Raw genomic sequence first — 23,895 nt, 5'->3', positions numbered from 1 at the left:
GGAAAAAAACAAGACGGTGATGCTAAACTCTAATTTCTCTTGAGCTATGAGCTATCAGACAGCTTTGTCTTCATCCCCAGTAGCTTCCCCTTCCAGCCCTAACAATGCCTTTGAGCCATGAGAAAAATTTACACGTAATATTTTGAACCCATTAAAAGACACTCAGAGCTTAAGAGTTGTTTTTGAATCTCTTGAGTCGGGCAAATTATGATCTCACAGAAAATAATCATTAGGTGATGCGTCGATGCCGAGCTTTGATTTTTGGTGTGAGTATCTCTTTCTTCCACTGGGGCTGGGTTCAAGTCAGAGGGTTGGACGTCCTGAAAGAGAGGGTTGCCCAGACCAGGCAGACGCACATGTGAGCTCTTCCTTTGGTGAATGTGAAGGTAGAATTATTCAGAATATAATCCGAAATGCGTTTGATCATATGGCAGATAGTTTAATAATTTATTTTTGGCCTTATTAGCAAAGCCTTGTATTTACTCTGCTGTCACCAAAACAAGACTTAAAACACAATCATAGTGATTTCACGTGTGCGGGTGTGTTCTGATTTAAATTTTTCTTTCTTTGTGATGTTAATGACCTGATAGCAACTACACATTTGAGCTGAGAGGTTGTGCGGGAAATTACATACAAATAATGTCAAATTTAGAATAGCCAGTGCCCAAAAGTGATATAGAAAGGCTGACAGGTCTGTGCTCTCAGCATGTAACTCTGTGGCAGATGTTTTATCCGGAAATATTCTCCCCAAATAAATGAAAAGGTGTAACTGATTCCGGGTTTAATTTGTGGAGCTCATTACGTGCCAGTGTACCGACAAGGCTGATGGACAACGCATAGAACATTCTCCACAGAGACTTCAAGAACTAGAAACTACTAAGATCTTTGGTTCAGAGATAATCGGGCGCTCCTAATTATACGATATTACGATGTTCCCAGTTTGAGGAATCGTCGGGAAAAGTAGTGAGAAGGGTAGCTTGGCATCCTCACTCCCCTGTATGTCCTCGTAGCTGGTGAGGACCTGAAGCACGGGGACAAGGGTGTCTGTCAACCCGTGGAAGGCAGCTGGCACGTCGACCTGGCAACACCTGCAGGTGTCGGGGACAGCAGAACTCATTTAGACGCGGCACGGCAAGATGGGAAGACAGGTGGCGACTCTCTTCCAGGGATATCTTTTGGTTTAGCAGAACCAGACCAACTGTTCCTCATTAAAACACATTTTGCAACATGTTCTAATGTGAGCAGACCAACTGAGAGTGTGCGTGCGTGTGTGTGTTTTCAGAGAAAATGCAGCACTGTGCCACCTCCAGGTCCCATTTACAGAGTGTCAGCATGGCTCACAACTGCAGGACAGGTGGGGTGCAGCGACCCTGCAGGGCGTTGGGCCTGGCCTGGCTTTCCTAGAACGGCTTTCTGCCGAGAAACACAAAACAACACCGTTGCGTCTGTGAGATGCAGCGGCAGGTAAAGTGGGTAAAGTCGGCTTGGAAGGAATCCCCATCCCGATCACTGTGTGGCGTGCCGTGCCCTGGGTTTTCTCACTTCTCTGTCTGGCGTTAGAAATGGACCTCTGATGTGTTATCACCAAGGCTGAACCTCGCAGGACTGAAGCCAAGCCTCGCATGGGCTTCGCTGCACATAGCCGTCCCCGTCAGTGGGCAGGTTGGGATTGGGTCACGTTAACAGCCTCCCTGGGCACTTGGGGGGAATGAGTTTGCACATTAGAGCACTTAGAACGGTGTCGGGCGCGTGGTGACCAGCGCCTGAAGGTTCTCGTCTCCGTGGTGTTCTTATATAGAGGCTGTGGTCCACCTGTCCTCCTGGATCGTTAGGCTTCTGGTGCTGTGGCCGTTTCACGCATTGCAAGTTATAAATATTCTTGAGGGAGGAACTGCAGGAGAGGCCTCTGAGCACCATGACTTTCCCCTGGAAGGCCAAGCCCAGCCAGCTCCCAAAAAAAGGGCAGGATGTTGGCACCTGTACAAAAATATAAATATAGAATGGAAAGGAACAGACAGAAGAACAAATACCCCTTCAGAGAACACTCATTGACCACCTCCTTCAGGTCCTTGTCTCTTTTGGCCGAAAAAGCCATGAGCAGGACAAACACGGTGACTTAGCAGATCTGCGTGAGCAGAGGCTGAGCCTGGAGGCCCCGTCTTCCTCCACCAGGAGGATTCGTGGCCGGCCAGCGGCACGTCCCCCCAGAGCTGCCTGGTGCCCCTTTTCCCTGTAACACGGAGAACATTGGGTCTGCTGGAGCATTCTCTCCTGTAGCTGGTTTAGCTCTGCCTGAACTGAGCACACCTTCCGGTGGGACAGTGAGAACATGGGGAAATCACATATGCCAGGAGCAGCAACGTGCTCATGCACAGACACACACAAGCACGCGTGCACACACACAACACACACACATGAGACAACCCACGTCCTGATCCCAGCACCCTGTGAATGTGCTGCTTTACATGGCGAAAGGGAACTTCAGGTATGTGATTCAATCAAAGGTCGAGATGAGAAATTATCCCGGGTTATCCCCATGGGCCCAGTGTGAATCACAAGGATCCTCATTGAAAAGCCTATACTACTGGCTTTGAAACGAGAGAAAAGGCCCCAAGCCAACGGATATAGGAAGCCTCTAGAAGCTAGATAAAGAGCAAGGAGGCCAGTTCTCCCCTAGAACTGCCAGAAAGAATGCAGCTCTGCCAGCACCTTGATTTTTTGAATTTCCAACCTCCAGAATTGCAGGCTAATGGATTTGTATTAAAACCTGAGGTTTGTGGCAATTTACTGAAGTAGCAATAGAAAACCAGTGTACCATGCTACTTCTCTGCTGGCAAGTTTTTCCCCTCTAGTGCTATTTTATTGTTATACAATGTGGTATAGATGGTGGTTGACCCTCTGTTCCATCTAGCCCACAGTCTAGTAAGAAATCCTAGGATAGATAAATGGCAGTTTATACCCCTGTATAAAATGTGCATCTGTAGTACTAAGGAGCAGGTAAAAAGGCAGATATCCTTACAGCCAGCACTTCCCACCACCAAGATGTGGGGCCTGGGACACGTGCTGGTGGGGCTCCTCTGGAGTGCACGTGGGATCACGTGGGAGCAGATGGGACATTTACTACCACTGACAAGTGCCATGACTCGGGCCGGCCAGCAGGATGCCCAGCCCTATGGAGGGGAAGCGCCTCACTCATGGGGGGCTGGTGCTGGTTGAGAGAGTTTTTCCTACAGGAGGTCCCGTCTGACTGAGCCCTGGGAAAACAACAAGAGGAAGTAAGGGGCAGACAGAGGGCGGAGGGAAACTGGCTGGTTCAGGCAGGACACAGAACATAAAACCTTTGTGGGATCAAGAGGGACCCCTTTACTTTTTAGTTTCCTTGGGAAAAAAAAAAGTTATAACAAAACTAAATATCAAAGGAAAAAGCAGATATAAAAAATGAGCCCCTGGAACATGTGATGGTGAACCCCTCTTCGTAAATTGTGGAGTTCAAGTTTACCTTCATGTATGAGATGGTTGTAGTTAAGAACCGGTCTAGAGGGCTCACTCCAAAGAAGGAGGCATAGCTTCTCCGTCGTGGGTTAGCGCGCGAAGGGAGTACCCAGGACAGGACGTCTTCGTCTTTGTGCTGGTGACAGGTGCTGTGGGGAACTCTGGCCGTCTCCATGTTCCGGGTCACGCTCCTGGGATGTAATAGCCCTTCATGTGGACTTTCTGCATTCCAGGCATCCGACCTGGGCACTGGGCAGATCACTCCAAACCCTCTCGACATCCTCTTTTTTTTTTTTTTTTTTTTTAAGATTTTATTTATTTATTTGACAGAGAGAGATCACAAGTAGACGGAGAGGCAGGCAGAGAGAGAGAGAGGGAAGCAGGCTTCTTGCTGAGCAGAGAGCCCGATGTGGGGCTCGATCCCAGGACCCTGAGATCATGACCTGAGCCGAAGGCAGCGGCTTAACCCACTGAGCCACCCAGGCGCCCTCGACATCCTCTTATGGTAGATATTGATATCTCTGCTTCGTAGAAGAGGTAACTAGGACTTCAGGGCTTTAAACCACTTGCCCAAGGTCACACAGCCGCCACATGTGTGACCCTGGATTCAGCGTCTGCCCTGCCAGAATTTGGAGCCCGTGCCCATTCGTCATATACCGTGTGTCTCCTGATGATGGGGAAGGGACAGGAATAGCCTAGATCAATTAACCATATTTGAGAAGCAAATAAAATAGTGACTCTAATTTCACAAAAAGAGTATCTGAGATAGTTTGCCAATTCCATTAGGACCTCAGAACACCACGAAATGTGTTAACCTTGAGTTTTTATGTGCTCAAAACACTTAACATGCCTATCTCACTTGATCCTCCTAACACCCTGTGATGTGAAAATACTAACAGTAGCTCCATTTCTTAAGCGATTTTATGTGGGAACAGAGAGGCTAAGTCATTTGCCCCCAACTCCTAAGATGGAGGTGGGATTAGAGTCCAGAACCCAGGTGCTCCCAGCCCCAGCACGGGTCCCACTTGGCCTCAGTGCACCGCATGTGCTCAGGTGTCGTAGGGCTCCCTTGCCTCTTCCCAGCCATGCACCGGTAGCTGCTCACGGAGCAGAATTCAAGATGGACTGTCGTTACCATCTAGCCGGACTGCGTTCTCTTTTCTGAAGTCTTCATGTATCTCCACCTGGTTGAAGTCTGATCCATAGATTTCCTAAACATCAAAGTGGTTTTTGTTTGGTATTGTTTTCAGTGTAGCTACTTGGTTCTGCTTTAACAGATTTATTACTTCAGTAGGATTTGATAAGCTATACTTTTGAAAATTAGTAGGATACTTTAAGACTTAGCAAGAATGTTTAGAGATGAATCAAGGAAACAGTGAGATTTATGGGGGTGGGAGAAATAGCCCATATTGATCAAAGTGAACACTTTCTCAGGGTTGTCCTTAGTTTGCTATAACTGGATACACTCAGGGATCTTTTTGATCAAACAATGGTCCTATCCTGCCTCGTTTCAAATTTCTGTTTTGAAAAAGGCATTTCTAAGTGGAGTTTGATTTCTTAAAATGTGTAAGTTTGAGTGTTGGTGTTTTCTTAGTTTTAGCAAGCAATAACATTTCCCATAGTGGGCGTGTCACAGTGTGAGAGAGGGAAGTGCATCTTGAATTTCAAGAATTAATAACCTTTGGTAATAATGTTTAAGAAATTTAGGGAAGGTTTGCACCTTTTGTTTACTTCCCGGAATTATTGGCCGTACTAAGTTTTTCTCTAAATCTGTGTGTGTGCATATATAAACTTTTATATTAGCATCGGTTACTTATCATCATATCACCTAAGAGCACTTTTTGTGTAAATTGCATCATAGAAATGCTACAGTATTTCCTATTCATGAATGTTGCTTCTGACTGTATAGAGGTCTGCCATAGTTGTATGTTGAAATGTTGGAATATCTTGGACTTCAAGAGACAGTCCTTCTGTTTCCTTTTTTTTTTTTTTTTTTAAGATTTTATTTATTTATTTGTCAGAGAGAGAGAGCGCACAAGCAGGGGGAGTAGCAGGCAGAGGGAGAGGGAGAAGCAGGCTCCCCGCTGAGCAGGGAGTCCAATGCGGGGCTCGATCCCAGGACCCTGGGAACATGACCTGAGCCAAAGGCAGATGCTTAACCCACTAAGCCCCCCAGCGCCCCTCCTAAATTTTTAAGTTACTTTTCCTTCAGCATCACAGTGCTGGTGACGATTGAAATGTACAAAGCTAGCTCCCTGCTGACCGCTGCCAGCTGAGAAGTCTTTTTCTCAATCTTATATTTAAAAATGTATCATCAAATTCTTTTAATCAAGATCTTGGATCGGTAAAAGGTGACGTTGTAAAACAAGCACAGTGTGATAGAGACAGGCGGCATCGTCCTTCTCCTGCCCTGTTGCTTGTCAGGTCCCCACCTTGATCTTCCCGAGAAGGCGGGGCCGGTGGGCGCAGCTGCCCCACCCGCTGCTGTCTGTGAGATTCTGTGCTGCAGGCCCGGCCCCTGGGGATGGGAGGGTCCCTTACCTTCAGACAGACTAGCTGTTTGCTGGGATTGGGTGGTGGGAGGGGTATGGAAAGGGATAAGGAAATGCCCAGGGAAGAACACATCTGCAGGTCATCCACTCTGGTAATTCACTAGGTAACTTTCATATTTGGAGCAAAATTTTATGATAGATGAGTTAGAAAAAGGAGCAGAAATTTTGTGGAACAGTCATCGAAGGTCAAGGTGGAGAACGCAAACACATTAGCTACAAGGCAGCTTTGGGAAGCAGAAGGTTCTATAAACACAGATGCTCAGTGCTTTAAGACGTGGCCTCCTCCTGCTCAGGGCCGCCTGACCCCTGGCTGGGCGCCAGCGATCCCCAAGGGACAGTTTGGAATGGCAGATGTAGAACCAGGGTCCAGCATGCAGACCGATGGGCAGAACAGAGGGGGAGTCTTCCAGAAGCCAGGAGAGACTGCGTTTCAGGGTCTCACTCTGGGAGGGGCCCCTTCCACACCCTGTACTTAACTTTGTATTCATACTTTTTCCTGAACAGAAAGCGTCAGTCCCCACACTGTCTGGCTGGACTCCTAGCTGGGCTCTCTGAAGTGGAGGTGTGAGTGGGGCTGAGTGCATATGGGCACAGGCACCCCCACATTTTTCAGGGTACAGTCTGTAGTCTTCACTGGCTTTTCAAAGCCAAGTGCGTCTCAAAAATCTCAAACTTGGGCCGATGAGACATGAATTAGCCTCTCAAAGTTGGTCTGTCTCGTAAATCCAAATTTAAGAAGCTTTAATCTCTAGGGGAAACACCTTAGGATTCCTGTAGACTCGTTCCCTGCACCCATCACAGGACACACAGGTCACGAGAGACACGGAGAGGCACGTTTTTTAATCATCTATGTGTCCTGTCCTCTGGAATGTGCACTCCCATTCACTCACTCGGTCACATCTAAACACTTCCCGGGTCCCCGCTGTGTCCCTGCTCCATGCCCGCAGCCGCAGGGCCAAGCCTGAGGGTGAAGTAGAGAGAGAGCCTCGCCGCTTTGAAGAACTCTCATCCCTGATGTCATTGCAGCAAAGAAGAACTACGTTCTCTCCCGAGGCTGGCTGCCGGGTCCAGATGAGGGCTGTCCTTGAGATACTGAGACTCCTTTTAGGCAAACTAAAAGTTTGTCAGCATATTCTTAGCTCCAGAGTGTCACACAGAAAGCCAGATTCACGAGAGAACGGTCCCCTGAGGCAGGGGCAGCTTTGGGTGGACCTGTGAGCTCTGGTGACTGTCCCCGCCCCCGCAGGGAAGAAAGCTCGTCTGTTCCGCTGCGTGTCCCCTTCTCAAGGGATGGACACGAGCAGGGGGTCGGTTCAGATACCTGTGGAGCGCAGAAGTGAGCCCTAATTTGACTGGCACCGGATTGGCAGATTTATCCGGTGGTTAGCAGTTTGTTTTTCGGTTTTTGATTTTGACTTTGCAACGAGTCCCCTAGCATCAAAGCAAGAATCCTTGCATGTCTCTCACATGGAAGCATTAGCTGGTGGAAACTGGATTCTGAAAGTTATTTTCATTTCCCCCTTCGTATTCTCTATACCTCTTGTTACTCACTCATCTGAACTCAGGTCCTGTGGGTTCTCCATCAAAAGTCCGTGGTCCCTCCTTCTCCAGGGGTACATCTGCCACCATCCTAACATAGATGCTCATCACCACCCGCCTCGACTCACCACTGGATCCTCTACTCCCGTTCTCTTCCCTCCCTTTGGCGTACCCTGTGCCTTCAGGCCACTGTTTCCTTCTGGAAGGTACGGTTTCCTTGCATCTACTGTGCACGGTGAGCTGCAACTCCCAGTCCCCACCCAGAGGACGCAGGTGTCAACAAGAGGGTCTTAGGGAGCTTGGAAGCAAGAATAAGCAAAATAAAATGGTTATTGAAACATGTTTTGTGCTGCTGTGGGTTTCTTGTTCTTCCGCAGACATGCCTTATGCTGTCCTGTCTCTGGGTTGCCCCCTCGTCCCCCCACATTGTTCCTCGCGTCCACACCCTCCTGTCCGCTTCCATATCCATCTCTGAGTAGTGTTTCAGGTCTCAGCAGGGGAGGCAGCAATTCTAAAGCCTGTAGATAAGACAGAGATCTTATGTAATAGAATTAAAGTTATGCTTTGAAAAGCTAGAACCGTCTTGAGACAGCCGGGTGCCCCCTCCCCACACCTCTGCACACCCCCCCAGTAAAAAGCATCAGGGAACACAAACTACCAGGAAATTAGTGCGGTGGGCCTGTCCCTGTGGCACCCGACACCCTTCAGCTCCCTCTTCATGTTTGGGGCATCTTGGGACTCTCCACCCGGAGGGATATGTTTGCAGAATAAAACAGCTTCCATAGTTTTCCTCTGTCATTCTCTTTTTTTTGCTGAGTAGATATGGTTCCATCTCCCAAAGGTACATTTTTTTATATGATTCCACGCTACATAAATGTTATGTTTCTCCTTAAACTAACTCTCTCTCTCTTCCTCTCATATATATTTTGTGTATTATCTGGAAAATCATGAACTTGGCCTGATACTTCAAGGCAAAGAAATGTGATTTATTCATACCTAACTTGGGACTACCTGGCCCACAGTGGGTGTTTGAATGTGTCTATGTTGGAGAAGTTATTACGCAATCGCTTCTTCTTACATCAGGCTAAAAAGCGTCTACATGGCAAAGAAAACCATCAACAAAGCAAGCAGACTACCTGAATGGAGAAAATATTTACAAATCATATATCTGATACCTGATAATATCCAAAATATATAGAGAACTCCTATAACTCACTAGCGAAAAAACAATCTGATAAAAAAATGGGCAGAGGATGTGAGTAGATACTTGTCCAAAGAAGACATCCAGTTGGTCAACAGGTACGCAGAACATGCTAAACATCCCTCATCATCAGGGAAACACAAATCACAACCACCGTGAGCTATCACCTCCCACCTGTCAGAATGGCTGTTATCAAAAAGGCAAGAAATGACAAGTGTTTGCAAAGATGTGGAGAAAAGGGCAGTGTTGCAAGAGAATGTAAACTGGTGCAGCCGCTGTGGAAAACAGTATGGCGGCTGCTCAAAAAATTAAAAACAGAAATAACATATGATCCAGCAGTTCCTCTTCTGTATATTTATCTGAAGAAAGGGAAAACACTCACCCCTGTGTTCGTTGTAGCATGATTTATGGTAACCAAAATATGGAAACAGCCTAAATGTCCGGTCTCTTTATCCAAATAAGATGTGTAATATATATCCTGTGTGTGTGTGTGTGTGTGCAGTCTGTATATGTGAGTCTTACTCAGCCATAAAAAAGAGAGACATCTTACCATTTGCAACAGCATGGATGGACCTTTAGGGAATTACGCTAAGTGAATTAAGTCCGAGAAGGACAAATGCCATATGGGCTCGATTATATGTGGAATCTTAAAAAAAAAAAAAAAAAAAAATGGAGTTCATAGATCTGGAGAAGAGATTGGTGGTTGCCAGAGTGGGGGTGTGGAGAGGGTGGGCGAGGTGGGTGAAGAGGGTGGAAAGGTGGAAACTTCTAGTTACAGCACTGAGTAAGCTCTGGGGGTATCAAGCATAGGGCGGTGACTATAGTTACTATGTTGCATATTTGAAAGTTGCCAAGAGGAGATCCTAAACGTTCTCATCAAAAGAAAAAAGATTATGACTATGTGTGGCTCTCGACATTATAAGCAGCCCTACTGTGGGGGTCATTTTGGAGTCCATAAAACACGGGATCCTTCTGCTGCCCCCCTGAACTAATAACAATGTTCTATGTCAATTACATCTCAGTAAAGACAAAAAACCTTCCTTGAGAGACTCATGCTTGACTGATAGTCACAGTAGGCCTGTTCTGTATCTTAAAATCACGTTTTTCCCCTCTATGTTTCCATCTTCATAGGACTTCAGAAAAAGGCTTGGGACTCACCTCAGCTCAGTGCCCCACACTTCCACGGTTCGGCGGGACCCTGCGAGTTCCAGAATGGCGCTCCACTTGCAAAAGCTCCGTGGACACTGTGCACTGGGGGTGTCTGTAGGCCTGGCTCTGTTTGCCCTCCTTCTGGCTCTTTTGGTCAAAGTCTATAATTAAAGCACAACTAATGGAACCATTTGTGAGGAAGACTACATTTCTAATTAAAATCTGTACCGAACAGAAAAGCAACCACATCAGTCCTCCAGGAGCCGGAATTTACACTGGTCTCTGCCCCCGAGTCAGCCATACTTTTTATGAGGCTTACCCTGTCTCCCATCACGTTGGGCCATCCGTTATTTGACATGACACCTACTAACTATTGCCATGGCATATCTTTCACATTAAGCTCCTTTCAGTTTATCTGCAGCAGGAAATGGTTGCATTTTTCTTCAAGCCTCCAGTCTTCAAGTCAGAGCTTAATTGGACAGTGGATCCGGTCATCTTTTCCTGACGTGGGAAGAATTTTGAGTCTTCAATAAACATTTAAAAATGTATCTTTCTCTGGATGCTTTGTGTGGAGTCCCAATGCCACAAACAGCTTATTTTCCACAGTAGATGTGGTCCTGGAAAGTTTATAGGGAAACCTGTGTTTAGAACAAGACTTCTCTCGGAATGCACAGGGAGAGTCACCAAGTAAAGGACTCTCGGTGACATTTTGAGAAGTGTGGGGAGTTACCTGCTTCTCTGGCAGCCACGAACTTCCAAAAACTGGATTCGTCTCACACCAGCTGTGCCCCTTCTCTGATGGTTCTGATCGATGACATCAAATGATTCTCTCTACCTGATATCACTGGCATTTACTAAATACAATGATTTATTTCACAATAAAAGGATTCGATGTACTAAGTGATCCTATGAACACCAGAATTTAAATGTTATCTGGATCGTATTGGCCCAGGGGAATCAGGTGCCCTCTGGTTACCGTAGGACATTTCATCTTTAAACCCACACCCCCATTCAGCTCCTCCTTTTAGGTGTCTTTTAAGGAATCCAAATTATAATTTATGTCATCGGTTGGTGAGCTAACAAAACAAACAAGCAAAACAAAGCTAGTGTTAGTACATGTGTGCTTCTAAGAGGAACTCACATTTCCAATGCAGATGACCTACCCGGGCCCATCCCAGAGCCCCCCAGGGGGACATGCATTTGGGATGCTTATGAGTCACACTGTGTGGGACATAAGAAGAGCTTTGTGCCCCTAACTGACCAGAGATGAAAAGGGTGTTCGTCCTCCCCATCTCACCCTTTCCCCAGTCTCCCTCTTACCTATACCCTATTTCATCCCCTCCTACCCTTTAAGTTGTTCTTGCCTCCACTCTGCTCTCCTGAGCCATCCTTCCTGTGAACGATGAGCACACCCAGCCATCCAACAGCCCCACTGCCCATCCCCCACTGTGGTGGGGGTTCTCAAGGATCGTTTCAGCCATACAGGGTCACCCCTGCCACCTCTCCTGTTTCTGACCCCAAGTTGGGCTGCAGCTTCATTTTGCTCAGAGGTTCAGAAAATACAAAAGTCCCATAACAGGAACCAGGTCATGTGCAACATTTGCCATCCTGGTGAGAGTTGGCTAGATGGGGGCTAGGGTCTACACGTCCAGCTTGCCTTTTCCCATGACCTCCTGCAGGAGGGAGAGAAGGGGGAAGGGTGTGTTTGTTGCTGACAGTGCAGTTCTCTCGTGGACAGGATGAGCCTGGGAGCCCTCCAAGCAAGTGTGGTCATCAGGAAGGCCGTCCCCTTTCTACCTCCTCTCCTTCCTGCCCACGGTGCTCCTGCACGTCTCCTATCCCCTTGGAGTTGGGCCTGGCCTCGTGACCTGTGTCGGCCAGTGCAAGGGGAGTGGAAGGGTCAGATCTTCGAGGCAGATGTTGAAAGAGCCAGGGTACAGTCGCCATATGCTCTTCCCGCCACATCAGGACGAAGCTATCCTCGGCCTGAGTCCTCCGAGGGAGTGCGAGGAGCAGAGCCCCGCACCAGCACGTGCTGGAAGTGGATAAAACAAGAAAGGAACTTCTTTTGTGTGAAGCTGCTGTCGGCCTAGAATGACGTAGACCATCCTGACGCGTACGGAGTCAGCCATGACAAGATGGTTGACTGGCCATTTGTGAATGCAATGCTGATGTGCCTCAGATTTTCCCTTAGTGCCCAAATCTTTTTTTCCTTTTTTTTTTTTTTAAATAGTGACTCTTCCTGCTGAAAAGGAAGCTATGAAGAGACCTGTCTTGGTTCATTCCAGCTGCTATAACAACACCATCGACCGGGTGACTTATAACCCACAGAAATGTATTTCTCATAATTCTGGAGACGAGACAGGCCAAGGTCAAGGCACCGGCAGATTTAGTATCTTGTGAGGACTCACCTCCTGTTCCACAGACAGCCGAATGCTTATGCATCTCACGTGGCAGAAGGACGGTGTCCGTGTCTCGTGAGGGCACTGATTGCATTGCTGAGGGCCCCACCCTCCTGACCTAATCACCTCTCAAAGTCCCCACCTCGTACATCACATTTTTAAATAAAGAAGTTTTATTAATCAAGTTTTTTTCCTCTCTCCTTCCCTCCTTCTCCCTCTTTCGTTCTGCCTTCCCTGGTTCATCCAGTGGGAGATAGTCAGTTGGATAACGGAAAAAAATTCTTTGGTGAAAACTTTGCTTTGTTGCTAGAGAAATGTGTCTAAACATCAGATTTCCATATGTCTTTCAGTCAAAACATATGCTTTCCTGTTGACTTCAGTCCAGGTTGAAGATTTCAGTCATGGGGAGAGAATTGGAGTTACAAATGAACCTCGAGTTTTATCATCATAACACAAACATAAAGGAAAGTAAAGGAAGGGCAAGAGGGAGGGAAGGGAGGAAAAGAGAGAAAGAAGAGAAAAAGAAAGAGGGTGGAAAGATATTCTTAAGATTTGCCTGGGCCCTAAGGCACCCCAGGATATTTTAAACGTCTGAGGGAAACCATGACATCTGTCAGATACCATGCAAAGTAGTCGCTCAAAATGGTTGGATTTCAACATTGGAATGCACACTTTTCCATGATGCTGTGTCTAAGACTGGATTTTAGGCAGTTGCTGTGACAGAAAAGCAAGTATCAAGTGAAAATGTGGAACAGGAACTGAAGACGATCTTATACCATGGTTTGAGAAGTTGTGCAGTGCCCAACAGATGCACATGTTCCATTAATACGTAATGATGGTAATTTTAGAATAAAACAAAAATATATTTATTTCAATTTAATTGTATTACTTTTTTCACACAAATTTTTGTAAGGTATTTAAGACACAAGTATTTATTAAGTTGTTAGTACCTTGCTACTTAGTAAACAGGATGGTTAGCTCTTTCGGTTGGCCTAGGTATGGCATGAATCAAGAAAGCTTGAGAACTTCAGTTCTGTGGTGTGACCTATTTAGAGGACCCATGCCAAATTTATATTTAAGCTGAGGTCCTAATTATTTCTCAAAATATTTTTCTTTCGTTTTTTAATTTATTAATAGCACATGTTTAATAAATTTGCACCTGCCTAACCACCAAGCTAGAATTTATGGTGTTGAAACTGTAAAATTTAGGGTGCCTGGGTCAGTTGAGCGTCCAGCTCTTGGTTTCAGCTCAGTTCATGATCTCAGGGCCCAGGGATCGAGCTCCATGTGGGGCTGCGTGCTTAGTGGGGAGTCTGCTTGGAATTCTCTCTTTCCTTCTCTCTCTGCACCTCAGCCTTCCCACTCGCTCATGAGCATGTGTGCTCTCTCTGTCAAATAAATAAATCTTTAAAACAATTAAGGAAAGAAACTATAAAATTTGAGTTACGGAGCCATCAAGGAGTCAAGGATCTGAACCAACTGGATTCAGACCTCAGTAGTTTCCTCAGACCTCAGTACAGACTGGAGGCAGATTGTTTAGGGAAAGAGCATAAAGAGAGGTTTTTGACATCAGCAAACGTTTGGTTTAAGTTGCAGCCAGGCCACTTTCTGAGCCTCATCTGTAAAATAGAGAGACAGTTCTCCTGCAGGGTCACTGAAAGATGAAATGAGATCACATGTATCAAGTAGTATGTCCTTGGCAACCATAATTTTTTCCCCTTTCATGATTTACTTTAGCCATTTAAACATGAAAACCAATTTTATAAATAAGGTTAGGTGGTTTTAAATTCTGATATTAACACACGACCACCCAAAAGAATTATATATGGAATAAAAAGAGTCCTGCCCCAAGGGACATAGAGTCTAATTCTAACAAATGCAGCAAAGGAAGAAAAATTCAAAGAAAATGGGTTGCAGCTGTATTTGAGGAGATCAAATTAATGAATGGTGTGGGGCACAGATTTGGGTGGCCGGTCTAAGATCAAGAAGGAGATTTTCCATGGCCAAAGATGAAAAGAGCAAGCAGATTAATGGGAGACCTAGCAGTCATGCCCTCCCCCACCCTGCCTTGGGGGTAAAAGGAAATGCAGACACTATTATTTTTCATTAGTTTTCTGTCAATTATTTCCTACTAGTACTGTTTCTTGGGGTTCTGTAGCCAAAATATCCCAAACGTGTAGAGGTTGAAGCAAAGAGTTTCATTCAATCTCTTATAGTCTTCCTAGTTAATGGACATCAGAATATACTTATAGATACTAATGAGGCAAGTGCCCAGAAAAAAAAAATCTATTTATGTAAATATATATATTTATGTATTTCATATGTAAATATACATATTTATGTATTTCATATATAAATATATTTTTAAAACCCAACCTTGGATTAAGGTAAGAGAAAACTTGAAATTCAGAAAAGCCTAAAGAACTAAAAATTTTAACTCTTAGGTTTATCTAATCTGCTTTTAATATGCCTACTTAATCTAGTATCTACAGATGTTATTCCAGGCTGTCTGATTCCAAGTTTCAAACTTCTAACTTCTGTTTTTACCCACAGTTCACATAAAGAGGAATAAAACATGTGGTTCTTAAAGAGACCTGGAGATTTTCAAATAGATATAAGGCATGTTGTTGACTTGTTATACTTGGGTCCAACCTTTGTGAACTGAAGTATATCATCCACATACTATAGGCATACGTAATGAGGATAGTTACAAACTACAGCTTACTTTTAAATTGAGTATTATCTCCCTTGAAGAGTCAGTTTGGAATGACTCTGATATGACACTCAGTTTTGAATGTAGCTCCTGGTGCTATCTTGTGAGTCTCTGCCCTTGCAGGAGGAATTTGTGTGATGCCTTTACTCTTACAGGTATGATATGTTTTGAAATAGCCGGAAGTAATTTAAACATATCTGGTAAGGATTGCCTGGGTGGCTCAGTTGGTTAAGCATCTGCCTTCAGCTCAGGTCGTGATCTCTGGGTCCTGGGATCAAGCCCCAAGTCAGGTTCCCTGCTCAGCAGGGGGTCCGCTTCTCTCCCCCTACCCCCAGCTTGTGCATGTTCTCTCTCTCTCTCAAATAAGTAAATAAAATCTTTTTAAAAAAATCATATATGGTGGGTGAAGATTAGATTGAACTAGTTGTATCAGCAGGGGTCCCTAGGAAAATTCTTTTGTGGACCTTGGCACTCTTAAGAAAATGCCTTGCAGTAAGACTTTCTTCCCTTAAACCCTAGACTTTGCCCTGAAAAAGGCATGAACAAAGAAAAGTTCTGGAGCAAGTCGCTTCACAAACGTATAAAGAATAATTAACACCAGTCCTTTTCATACACTTTCAAAAAATGGAAAAGGATGGAACACTTTCTAACTCATTCTAGGAGGCCAGCATTACCTTGACATTAGAGCCAAATAAAGATACCACAAGAAAAGAAAATGGAAAACCATGTCCCTTACGAATATGAATGCAAAAATACTTACCAAAGTATTAGCAAGTTGATTTCAACAGCATATTAAAAGGATTACTTACCATTATTTACCATGATCTAGTGGGATTTATCCCAGGAATGCAAGGATGGTTCAACATAAAATCAATCAACATTATATATCACAGTTATAAATTAGAGGGGAAATAGAAAACATTTGATCGTCTCAACTGACACAGCAAAAGCATTTGACAAAATCCAACACCCTTTCATGACAAAAACTTCTTAGAAAACTAGGAATGGAAGGGAAATTCCTCAATGTGATTAGCAGTATTTATGAAAACCCACAACTCACACCATACTCAGTGGTAAAAAAAAAAAACTTTAAGTTTTACCCCTAAGATCAGGAACAAGACAAGGATGCCCGCTTTCACTGGCTTCTGTAAAATATTATACTGGAGGTGCAGTGAGAGCTATTTGCCAAGAAAAATAAATAAAAAGTTCCCAAATAGGAAAGGAAGAGGTAAAACTACATTTGTACATGACATGGTCCTATGTATAGAGAATCCAAAAGAATTCACAGAAACCTGTTAGACCTAATAAATTTGGCATACCTGTAGATTATAAGATCAACACACACAAATGAGTTGTGTTTCTATACACAGACAATGAACCGTTAAAAACGGCAATTCTATTTACGATAGCATCTAGACATTTAAATACTGAAAAATTAATTTAACCAGGGCAGAAAAGACTTGTGTGCTGAAAACTATAAGCCACTGGTGAAAGAAATTTTTAAATATATAAATAAATGTAAAGATATATCCCATGTTCACTGAAAAGAACACTTAACATTGTTAAAACACTACCTAATGCAAGCTACAGATTCAAAGCAATACCTATCAAAACAGCCTTTTTTTTTTTTGCATAAATGGAAAAACCAACTTTCAAATACATATGGAATTGCAAGTGGCCCCTAATTGCCAAAACAGTCTTGAAAGAGAAGAACAAAGTTCAGACTGCCTGTGTCACTCAGTAGGCTGTATATCAGTAGGTTGTGTAGATTCTTGATTTCAGCTCAGGTCATGATCTCAGGGTCATGAGATCGAGCTCCACATCAGGCTCTGTGCTCAGTATAGAGTCTGCTTGGAATTGTCTCTCACCTTCTGCCCCGTCCCCTGACTTGCACGCACACACTGTCTCTCTGAATAAATAAAATCTTTAAAAAATTAATAACAATAGGGGTGCCTGGGTGGCTCAGTGGATTAAAGCCTCTGCCTTTGGCTCGGGTCATGAGCCCAGGGTCCTGGGATCGAGCCCCGCATCAGGCTCTCCACTCAGCGGGGAGCCTCCTTCCCTTCACTCTCTCTCTCTGCCTGCCTCTCTGCCTACTTGTGACCTCTGTCAAATAAATAAAATCTTTTAAAAATAATAATAACGTTCAAAGACTGACACATACTTCTCAACTTCAAAACTGACAACATGGCTGCAGTAATAAAAGCAATATGGTACTGGGATAAGAACAGACATATAGGGGCACCTTAATGGCTCCGTGGGTTAAAGCCTCTGCCTTTGGCTCAGGTCATGATCCCAGGGTTCTGGGATCGAGCCCCGCATCGGGCTCTCTGCACATCAGGGAGCCTGCTTCCCTTCCTCTCTCTGCCTGCCTCTCTGCCTGCTTGTGATCTTCCCTCTGTGTGTGTGTGTGTGTCAAATAAATAAATAAAATCTTAAAAAAAAAAAAAAAGAACAGACCTATAGACTAATAGAACAGAGTAGAAAAAACCCCAGGAAAAAACATTTCATGTATATGGTCAGTTGATTTTTGAAAAGAGAGCCAAAACCATTCAATACAAAAGATCATACTTTTCAACAAATGGTATTGGAAAACTGGGTATCTACTACCAAAGAATAAAGTTGGACTTTTATCCTGCTCTCCATATGTGAAAATAAACTCAGAATGGGTAAAAGACCAAAATAAACTTGAAAGCTAAATTTGCAGAACTTCTAGAAGAAAACAAAACATTGGGGAAAATCTTCATGACTTTAGATTTGGTAATGATTTCATAGATGTGATACTAAAATATAGGAAACAAAAGGAAAAATTTGGACTTCATCCAAATTAAAAACTTATACATCAAAGGACACTATCAAGAAAGCAAAAAGACAACCTATGGAATGGTAGAAAATATTTGCAAATCCTATCTCTGGCAAGAGATTAATATCCCGAATATATAGAGAAGTCCTATAACTCAACCCACACTCAGCGAGGAATCTGCTTGAAGACTCCTCCTCCCACTTACACAGGTGCTATAAACTTAAAAAAAAATGTGTAAGGGACTTAAGTAGACATTTCTCCAAAGAAGATATACACATGGCAATAAGCACATGAAAAGATGCTCACTATCATTAGTCATTAGGACCATGCAAATTAGGACACCTGGGCGGCTCAGTCAGTTAAGCAGCTGACTCTTGATTTCAGCCTGGGTCATGATTTCAGGGTCCTGGGATCGAGTCCTGAGTCAGGCTCCATGCTCAGTGAGGAGTCTGCTTGAGATTTTCCCTCCCTCCCTCTCTCTCCTGCCCTCCCCCCACAAATAAATAAATAAATCTTTTTTTTTTAAAGAAATGTACAAATCAAAATCACAGTGAGTTATTACTTCACACCCATTAAAATGGCTGCCATCAATAGTAAAAATAATGTTGATGGTATAGAGAAATTGGAACCCTCCTGTATTACTTGTGAAAATGTAAAATGGGTCAGCCCTGGTAGGAAATAGCTTGGCAGTTCTTCAGAATTTAAACCTAGGATTACCAATGACCCAGCAATTCTATTCTAGTTATATATGTATATATGTATATATGTGTCTATGTATATCCAAAGAATTTTACATAGGGACTCTAACAGATACCTGTACACCTGTATGTTCATGGCAGCATTATTCACAATAGGCAAAAGGTGGAAGCAACCCAAAAGTCCACTGCAGATGAACTCCACTACATAGTGTAGTTAACAATGGAATATTAGCCTTAAAAAGAAGTGAAATTCTGACAACATGCTACAACATGGATGAACCTTGAGGACATGATGCTTCATGACATAAGCCAGACACAGAAGGACAAGTATTGTATGATACCACTTACAGCGGGTACCTAGATGAGACAAATACATAGATACAGGAAGTAGGATGCAAGGTACCAGGAGCCGAGGGGAGGAGGAAAGAGGGAGTTATTGCCTGATGGGTACAGAGTTTATGTTGGGTGTGATGAAACGGTTTTATAAATCGTGTTGATGGTTATACATACAACACTAGATTTATTTAATGCCACTGAATTATACACATAACAACATAACTGTTGTGATGCGTTGTTATGCGGAACATAACTATTCCGTTATGCGTATTTCACCAAGACTAGAAAGCACTGAAGTATGGAAATGCGTGGTAAATTTGAGACCAAATGTAGCTAGAGGGAGAGATACGCAAGGGAAGTGACTGGAAATTAAGACATAAGCTGAGGTCACATTTGTGAAGCATTTTGGCACCACTTTTGATGGAATCTAGACTTCATCTGATAGTTGAGGAAGAGCCACTCCAGGCTTCTAAACCGTCTTCTAAACATTGTAGGCTCCAAAGAGATTCCTGTTTGGAAAGATAAGCATTGACAAGGCAGAGGAGAGCTGGTTCTCCTGTTGATGCTCCAAGCCAATGGGTTCCTCTTAACCTGAACCTAGATGATACTTTTGGAAACATACAAGGTAATACCCACTTGTTCAAGACCACGAAGGCAGGCTTAGGTACAGTTAAATCTCTGCACTTCATCATGAGTTTTCCACCTGCTGCTAAGCTTCTGAATTTGTCCATTTCCAGGAGAACTGTGAGCATACCTCGGCTTAGCCAGCTGGTTGGCGATGGTTCTTGTCATTGCTGTTACTGACACTGGTGTTGCTGATTCGGGGGTGGCTTTGTCCTATGACTGTTGCTGTAACACCCAACACATAATCTGGTCTGTGGACCTCCCCCCATCATTATGTTAATTAAGAAAATGCCTCACTAAGAGTCAAGCTCCTGTCTTTGTAGTTGAGCATCTTTGATCCTTAATCTTATCTTTGGCACACTGAACCGCATCTGGGGACCTAGCAGTCCTCTATCTCTCCAGCACCTGTTCCTTCTCTGGGTACCTACTGCCATTCAAGTGAGTGACTCCAGCTCTCTGGTTTTGATCTCCTGTTTCTCAGATTCTGTTAGTACGCCTGTTCCATTAAGGATTCATGTGCTCTCTTCCCAAGAAATGGATGTGAAGACTTAACCAAAAAGCCACCTGTGATAACCATCTCAGGCTGTGATCCTTCGAGAACAAACGTTCCTGGCTTTTTGTCTCTCTTTTTTTTGTTTGTTTGTTTGTTTGTTTGTTTGTTTGTTTTTAGCCAGCAGGACCTCTGCCATCTTAGTTGGTGTCATTTGAGATACACAGGGAGGCCTTCTGCTGCCCATAGTCACCCAGTCATGGCTCGCTACCCTCAGCTCCAACCTTCACAGGAGAAGTCTAAATTCCTCGTTATTGGCCCACTGACATATTAAAACATGTCATAGTTTTAAGGCCAGAAAAACTAGACTATAATTTGGTCTCCAATCCCTGTTTTGGGTATGAGGAAGTAAACCTGACTCTAGCCCAGTCTCTCACCCAAGAAACGGTGGTGAATAGTTAATCTCGTGTCTCATTTGGTTCCAAGAGTGAAATCAGAAGTCAGGCGGAAAATGAACCAGGAGACTGGGCTTAGAGAGTCCAGGTCCCATCTGGAGGAAGTAAAGGATCTTCCGAAATTACCTTTACATGTTCTCAAGATAGGTTGGGTTTTGGCTCGTTTAAGAGAATGATCTGCAAACCTTTGAAGGATATTCTGTTGGGTCTGTCATCCTTGACCACTCCCCACCTTTCCTATTTTCGTGTCATGTCTTGTCTCTGATTCTCCAGTGGTTTTTCTACTCATACATCCCTTTTGTGTGGAAACGCTCTGCCCCCATCTGTGCAAAATAAGATTCTGACATCTCCAATTAAGTTCCCTCTTCTCTCTTTCCCTCTTACACAGCATCCTCCCAAGATTTCTGTAGTTAGGTGAAAAGTTCCAAGGCAATCTTACCAAAGGAAGGAGTTGGTTGGATAGCAGTCTAAAAAATGTAATCTCATCAACCCAGATTGCCTTGGGCAATCAGAATTCGACAAGCTGCAAGCAAATTCAGTAGCTAAAAATGTTGTATTTCAGGTTGAAGAATATATGTAATGCCTTACACATACAAGTAGGAGAGTAGGGAGGGGAGCAATTTAACACCAGCTTTTCCTCAGGCTTTGTGGCAAAGTCAAGGGGTCTATCTAGGAGCTATAGTAACTTCAGTTAATATTAAAAGCAACACCTGTGTCACAAACATAAACTCCCAGAAAGTCACTTCTTTCTGCTGTGAGCAGACCTCTTCTGCTCATCAATCCCAAACAGCCTCTGTTTCTCCCTAATGTCAGAGAGTTAAACTTTCTTACAGAAATATTTGAAATTGGAGTTGAGACTTGAATAGTTTGCACAAAAAAACTGCTTTCTCGGCACGTGACAGAAAGGGATCAGTGAGCTGCTCTGTGCTTTGCCTAGGACCTTGGTTTTGCTTGAAGAGGCAGGGATGGTAACCCTACCTACAGGTCAGCCTAGAATAAGAGCGAGAGGGGCTCACGGAAACCATGGAGTTGGACCCCCATATTTTATAGTCGGACAGACTCAAGTTAGAACGAGTTGAGTGACTTGTCTATGCCATCCCTCTAGTTGGGGGCATTTCTAAACAGGGAACGTAAGTGTTCTCTTAAGCGTTGAGATGCTTTGGGGTAGAACCCTAGACCTACCTCCGTCCGGACCTGTATCCTAACTGAGCGTGTTCCTGGAGGCTCCGCTCACAGCTAAGAAAGTGTCTATGAGCACAGTGTCAGCTTGGGCCAGAGGTATCCCCTACAACTGTCTCCATCCCCTGATTTCTTAGCCCCAAAGGCAAAGAGAAGGCAATGGGAGGAGATTGGTGGGGGTGGGGGAGCTGTGCTGAATGGACCCGGATTGACTTTTGTCTTTCCACTGGAATAGTGTTATAAAAATCGAGTTATATGGGGCACCTGGGTGGCTCGGTCAGTGAAGCATCTGGTTTCAGCTCAGGTCTTGATCTCGGGGTCTTGGGCTTGGCCTGCATCAGGCTCCCTGCTCCGCGGGGAGTCTGCTTCTCCCTCTGCCCCTCCCCCGACTCATGCACTCCATCCCTCTCTCAAATAAATAAAATCTTTTTTAAAAAGTTGAGTTACAAAGAGAAACTCGAGTGGAATTATGAAAAGAATTCGTTTTCCTTATACTCTGAGTTATAGACTCCTTGTTACAACTGTGTTATATTTTATAATATACTGATCACGATTCTTGATTTTGGGCACCAGATCTGAAATCTCTGCCTTCTCCCCACCCAGACCTCCACCTTCTCTTCCTAAATCTGACCCAGTGGCACCACTTACCCTATATCCGGGCTGGGATCTTTAGTTGGGCCACATTCCCTGCAGCGGCTCGTAGCTGTTCAGAGCACACAGGTTATAGAGCATACACTAGCGTCGCTCACTGCCCGTGGTCCCAGGACCACCCAGGGTGCCCGGGGATGGTTACCTCACTCCATTGACTCTGGTACCAGAAGCGCCGCCTTTCACTGTGGGCGACTTTGAGAAAACATCCTAACACTCTCTGTGGGTAGGGAAACTTATCAGTACTTAGTCGTTGGGCTTAAGGATCATGGCCTTTGTAACAGGAGGTAGGGAGTAGTGACACAAAGAGTCTAAGCCATAGTCCTTGGAGATTCTGTGCTACTGTTGGAGCAGGAACCAGAAGCCAGGGTAGAAATCCAGGAACGGACATGGCGGGAGGACTGGAATGGAACAAAAATAAGGAGATGGGTCCTGGGTGGCCACTTGGGAGGAAGCTGAAGTCACTGAAATTTGCCACTGTTGGTTTTAGAGATCAAGTTCAAGGCATGGTTGGCACCGGAGTCAAGGTTGAACAGAAAGCAAGAGCCCAAAATACCTTTGATGCCTGTGGCAGTAATAGTGGTAGTAACATTCCCCTCCTCCCCCTCCTCGTCTTCATCATCGTAATAGTGGCTACCATTTATGCAGAGCCAGGCCCTTTCCCAAGCACCATAAATATATTTGCATATTTAATCCTGTGGCCCCCCTGAAGGAGGAACTATTGTTCTAGACGAGGAAACGGAGGCACAGAGAGATGATGTGTCAGGGTTATTAGCTGGTAATTGGCGGAGCCAAGGCTATAAGCCAGGCAGTCTGGTTCTCGAGTCCTGTGGCTAACCAGTGTGCTTTCCCACTCTCAAACTGGAGTCTGTGGGGCTGCCCCATACATCAGGTGGCGTCCAGCAGGGGGATGGATGGTGGGCGGGGCACGGGATGCCCTGAGACCAGGAACACAGGTGGCTCAGCCTTGGGAGGTGCCTAAGGGGAGAAAGGGAATCTCTTCTGGGTGCAGGACGGAGACTTCTGACGGGGCAAGACCACTTGGCACGTGTTTGGTGAGTCCTTGGTCTATGCCAGCGCTGTGCTTGGCGTGGGGACAAAAGCCGTGAGCAAGACAGATGCTGTCCCCACCTTTGTGAGGCGAGGAGCCAGTTGTGCTCTAACCACTCAAGGCAGAAAATACAGGGAATTGTCCGAGCACAGGGGGCGCCTCTAACCTAACAAGCAAGTAGTACATCATCAGATGGGTGCGGGGGATTGATTTAGCCGGGCCAAGGGGCAGCGGGGAGTTTTGGGGAGACAGGAGTGGAGGATTGAGGGAGACATGACTGCGGTGGGGTCGTCTTTAAGAGAAGACATACATCCCATGCAGAAGGACCTCCTAAGGGCAAAGTTTCTCTAATTGAAAAAGTAAAATCGAATACATGAAATTTGCCCTAAAAACCATGAAATGAGGAAAAGTAAAGCCTACGTGTGAATTTGCTGTCATGACTAAAACAAAAAAGCAGCACCACGGATGGTGTGGGTTTCCCTAAGCAATGGTGTTCCGCCCCCTTTCCCCCTGTCTGACCCTCAGGAGAAAGAAGAAAAAATTAATTTCAGAACGGCTTCGCA

General features: G+C 44.7%; 1 protein-coding gene across 3 annotated transcripts in view; it reads left to right on the top strand.

Moving 5' to 3' along the window:
- CDKAL1 (CDK5 regulatory subunit associated protein 1 like 1) overlaps window positions 1-23,895 on the top strand; it is a 708,279-nt gene that overhangs the window by 643,046 nt on the left and 41,338 nt on the right. For 2 of the 3 annotated variants that reach the window (XM_047732823.1, XM_047732824.1), the window contains one exon: window positions 9,916-10,479. The exons of the other annotated variant lie outside the window; for it this stretch is intronic. In XM_047732823.1, the coding sequence (XP_047588779.1) occupies window positions 9,916-10,104 (189 nt within the window). In that variant the 3' untranslated portion in view covers window positions 10,105-10,479. Of the gene's footprint in view, window positions 1-9,915; window positions 10,480-23,895 lie in introns of those variants that run through there. 3 annotated transcript variants of the gene reach the window in all.

The sequence above is a fragment of the Lutra lutra genome, chromosome 6, assembly GCF_902655055.1.
Source record: "Lutra lutra chromosome 6, mLutLut1.2, whole genome shotgun sequence".
NCBI lineage: Eukaryota > Metazoa > Chordata > Mammalia > Carnivora > Mustelidae > Lutra > Lutra lutra.
Note: the sequence above shows the minus strand (reverse complement) of the source record. Positions and strands in the feature narration are given on the sequence as shown.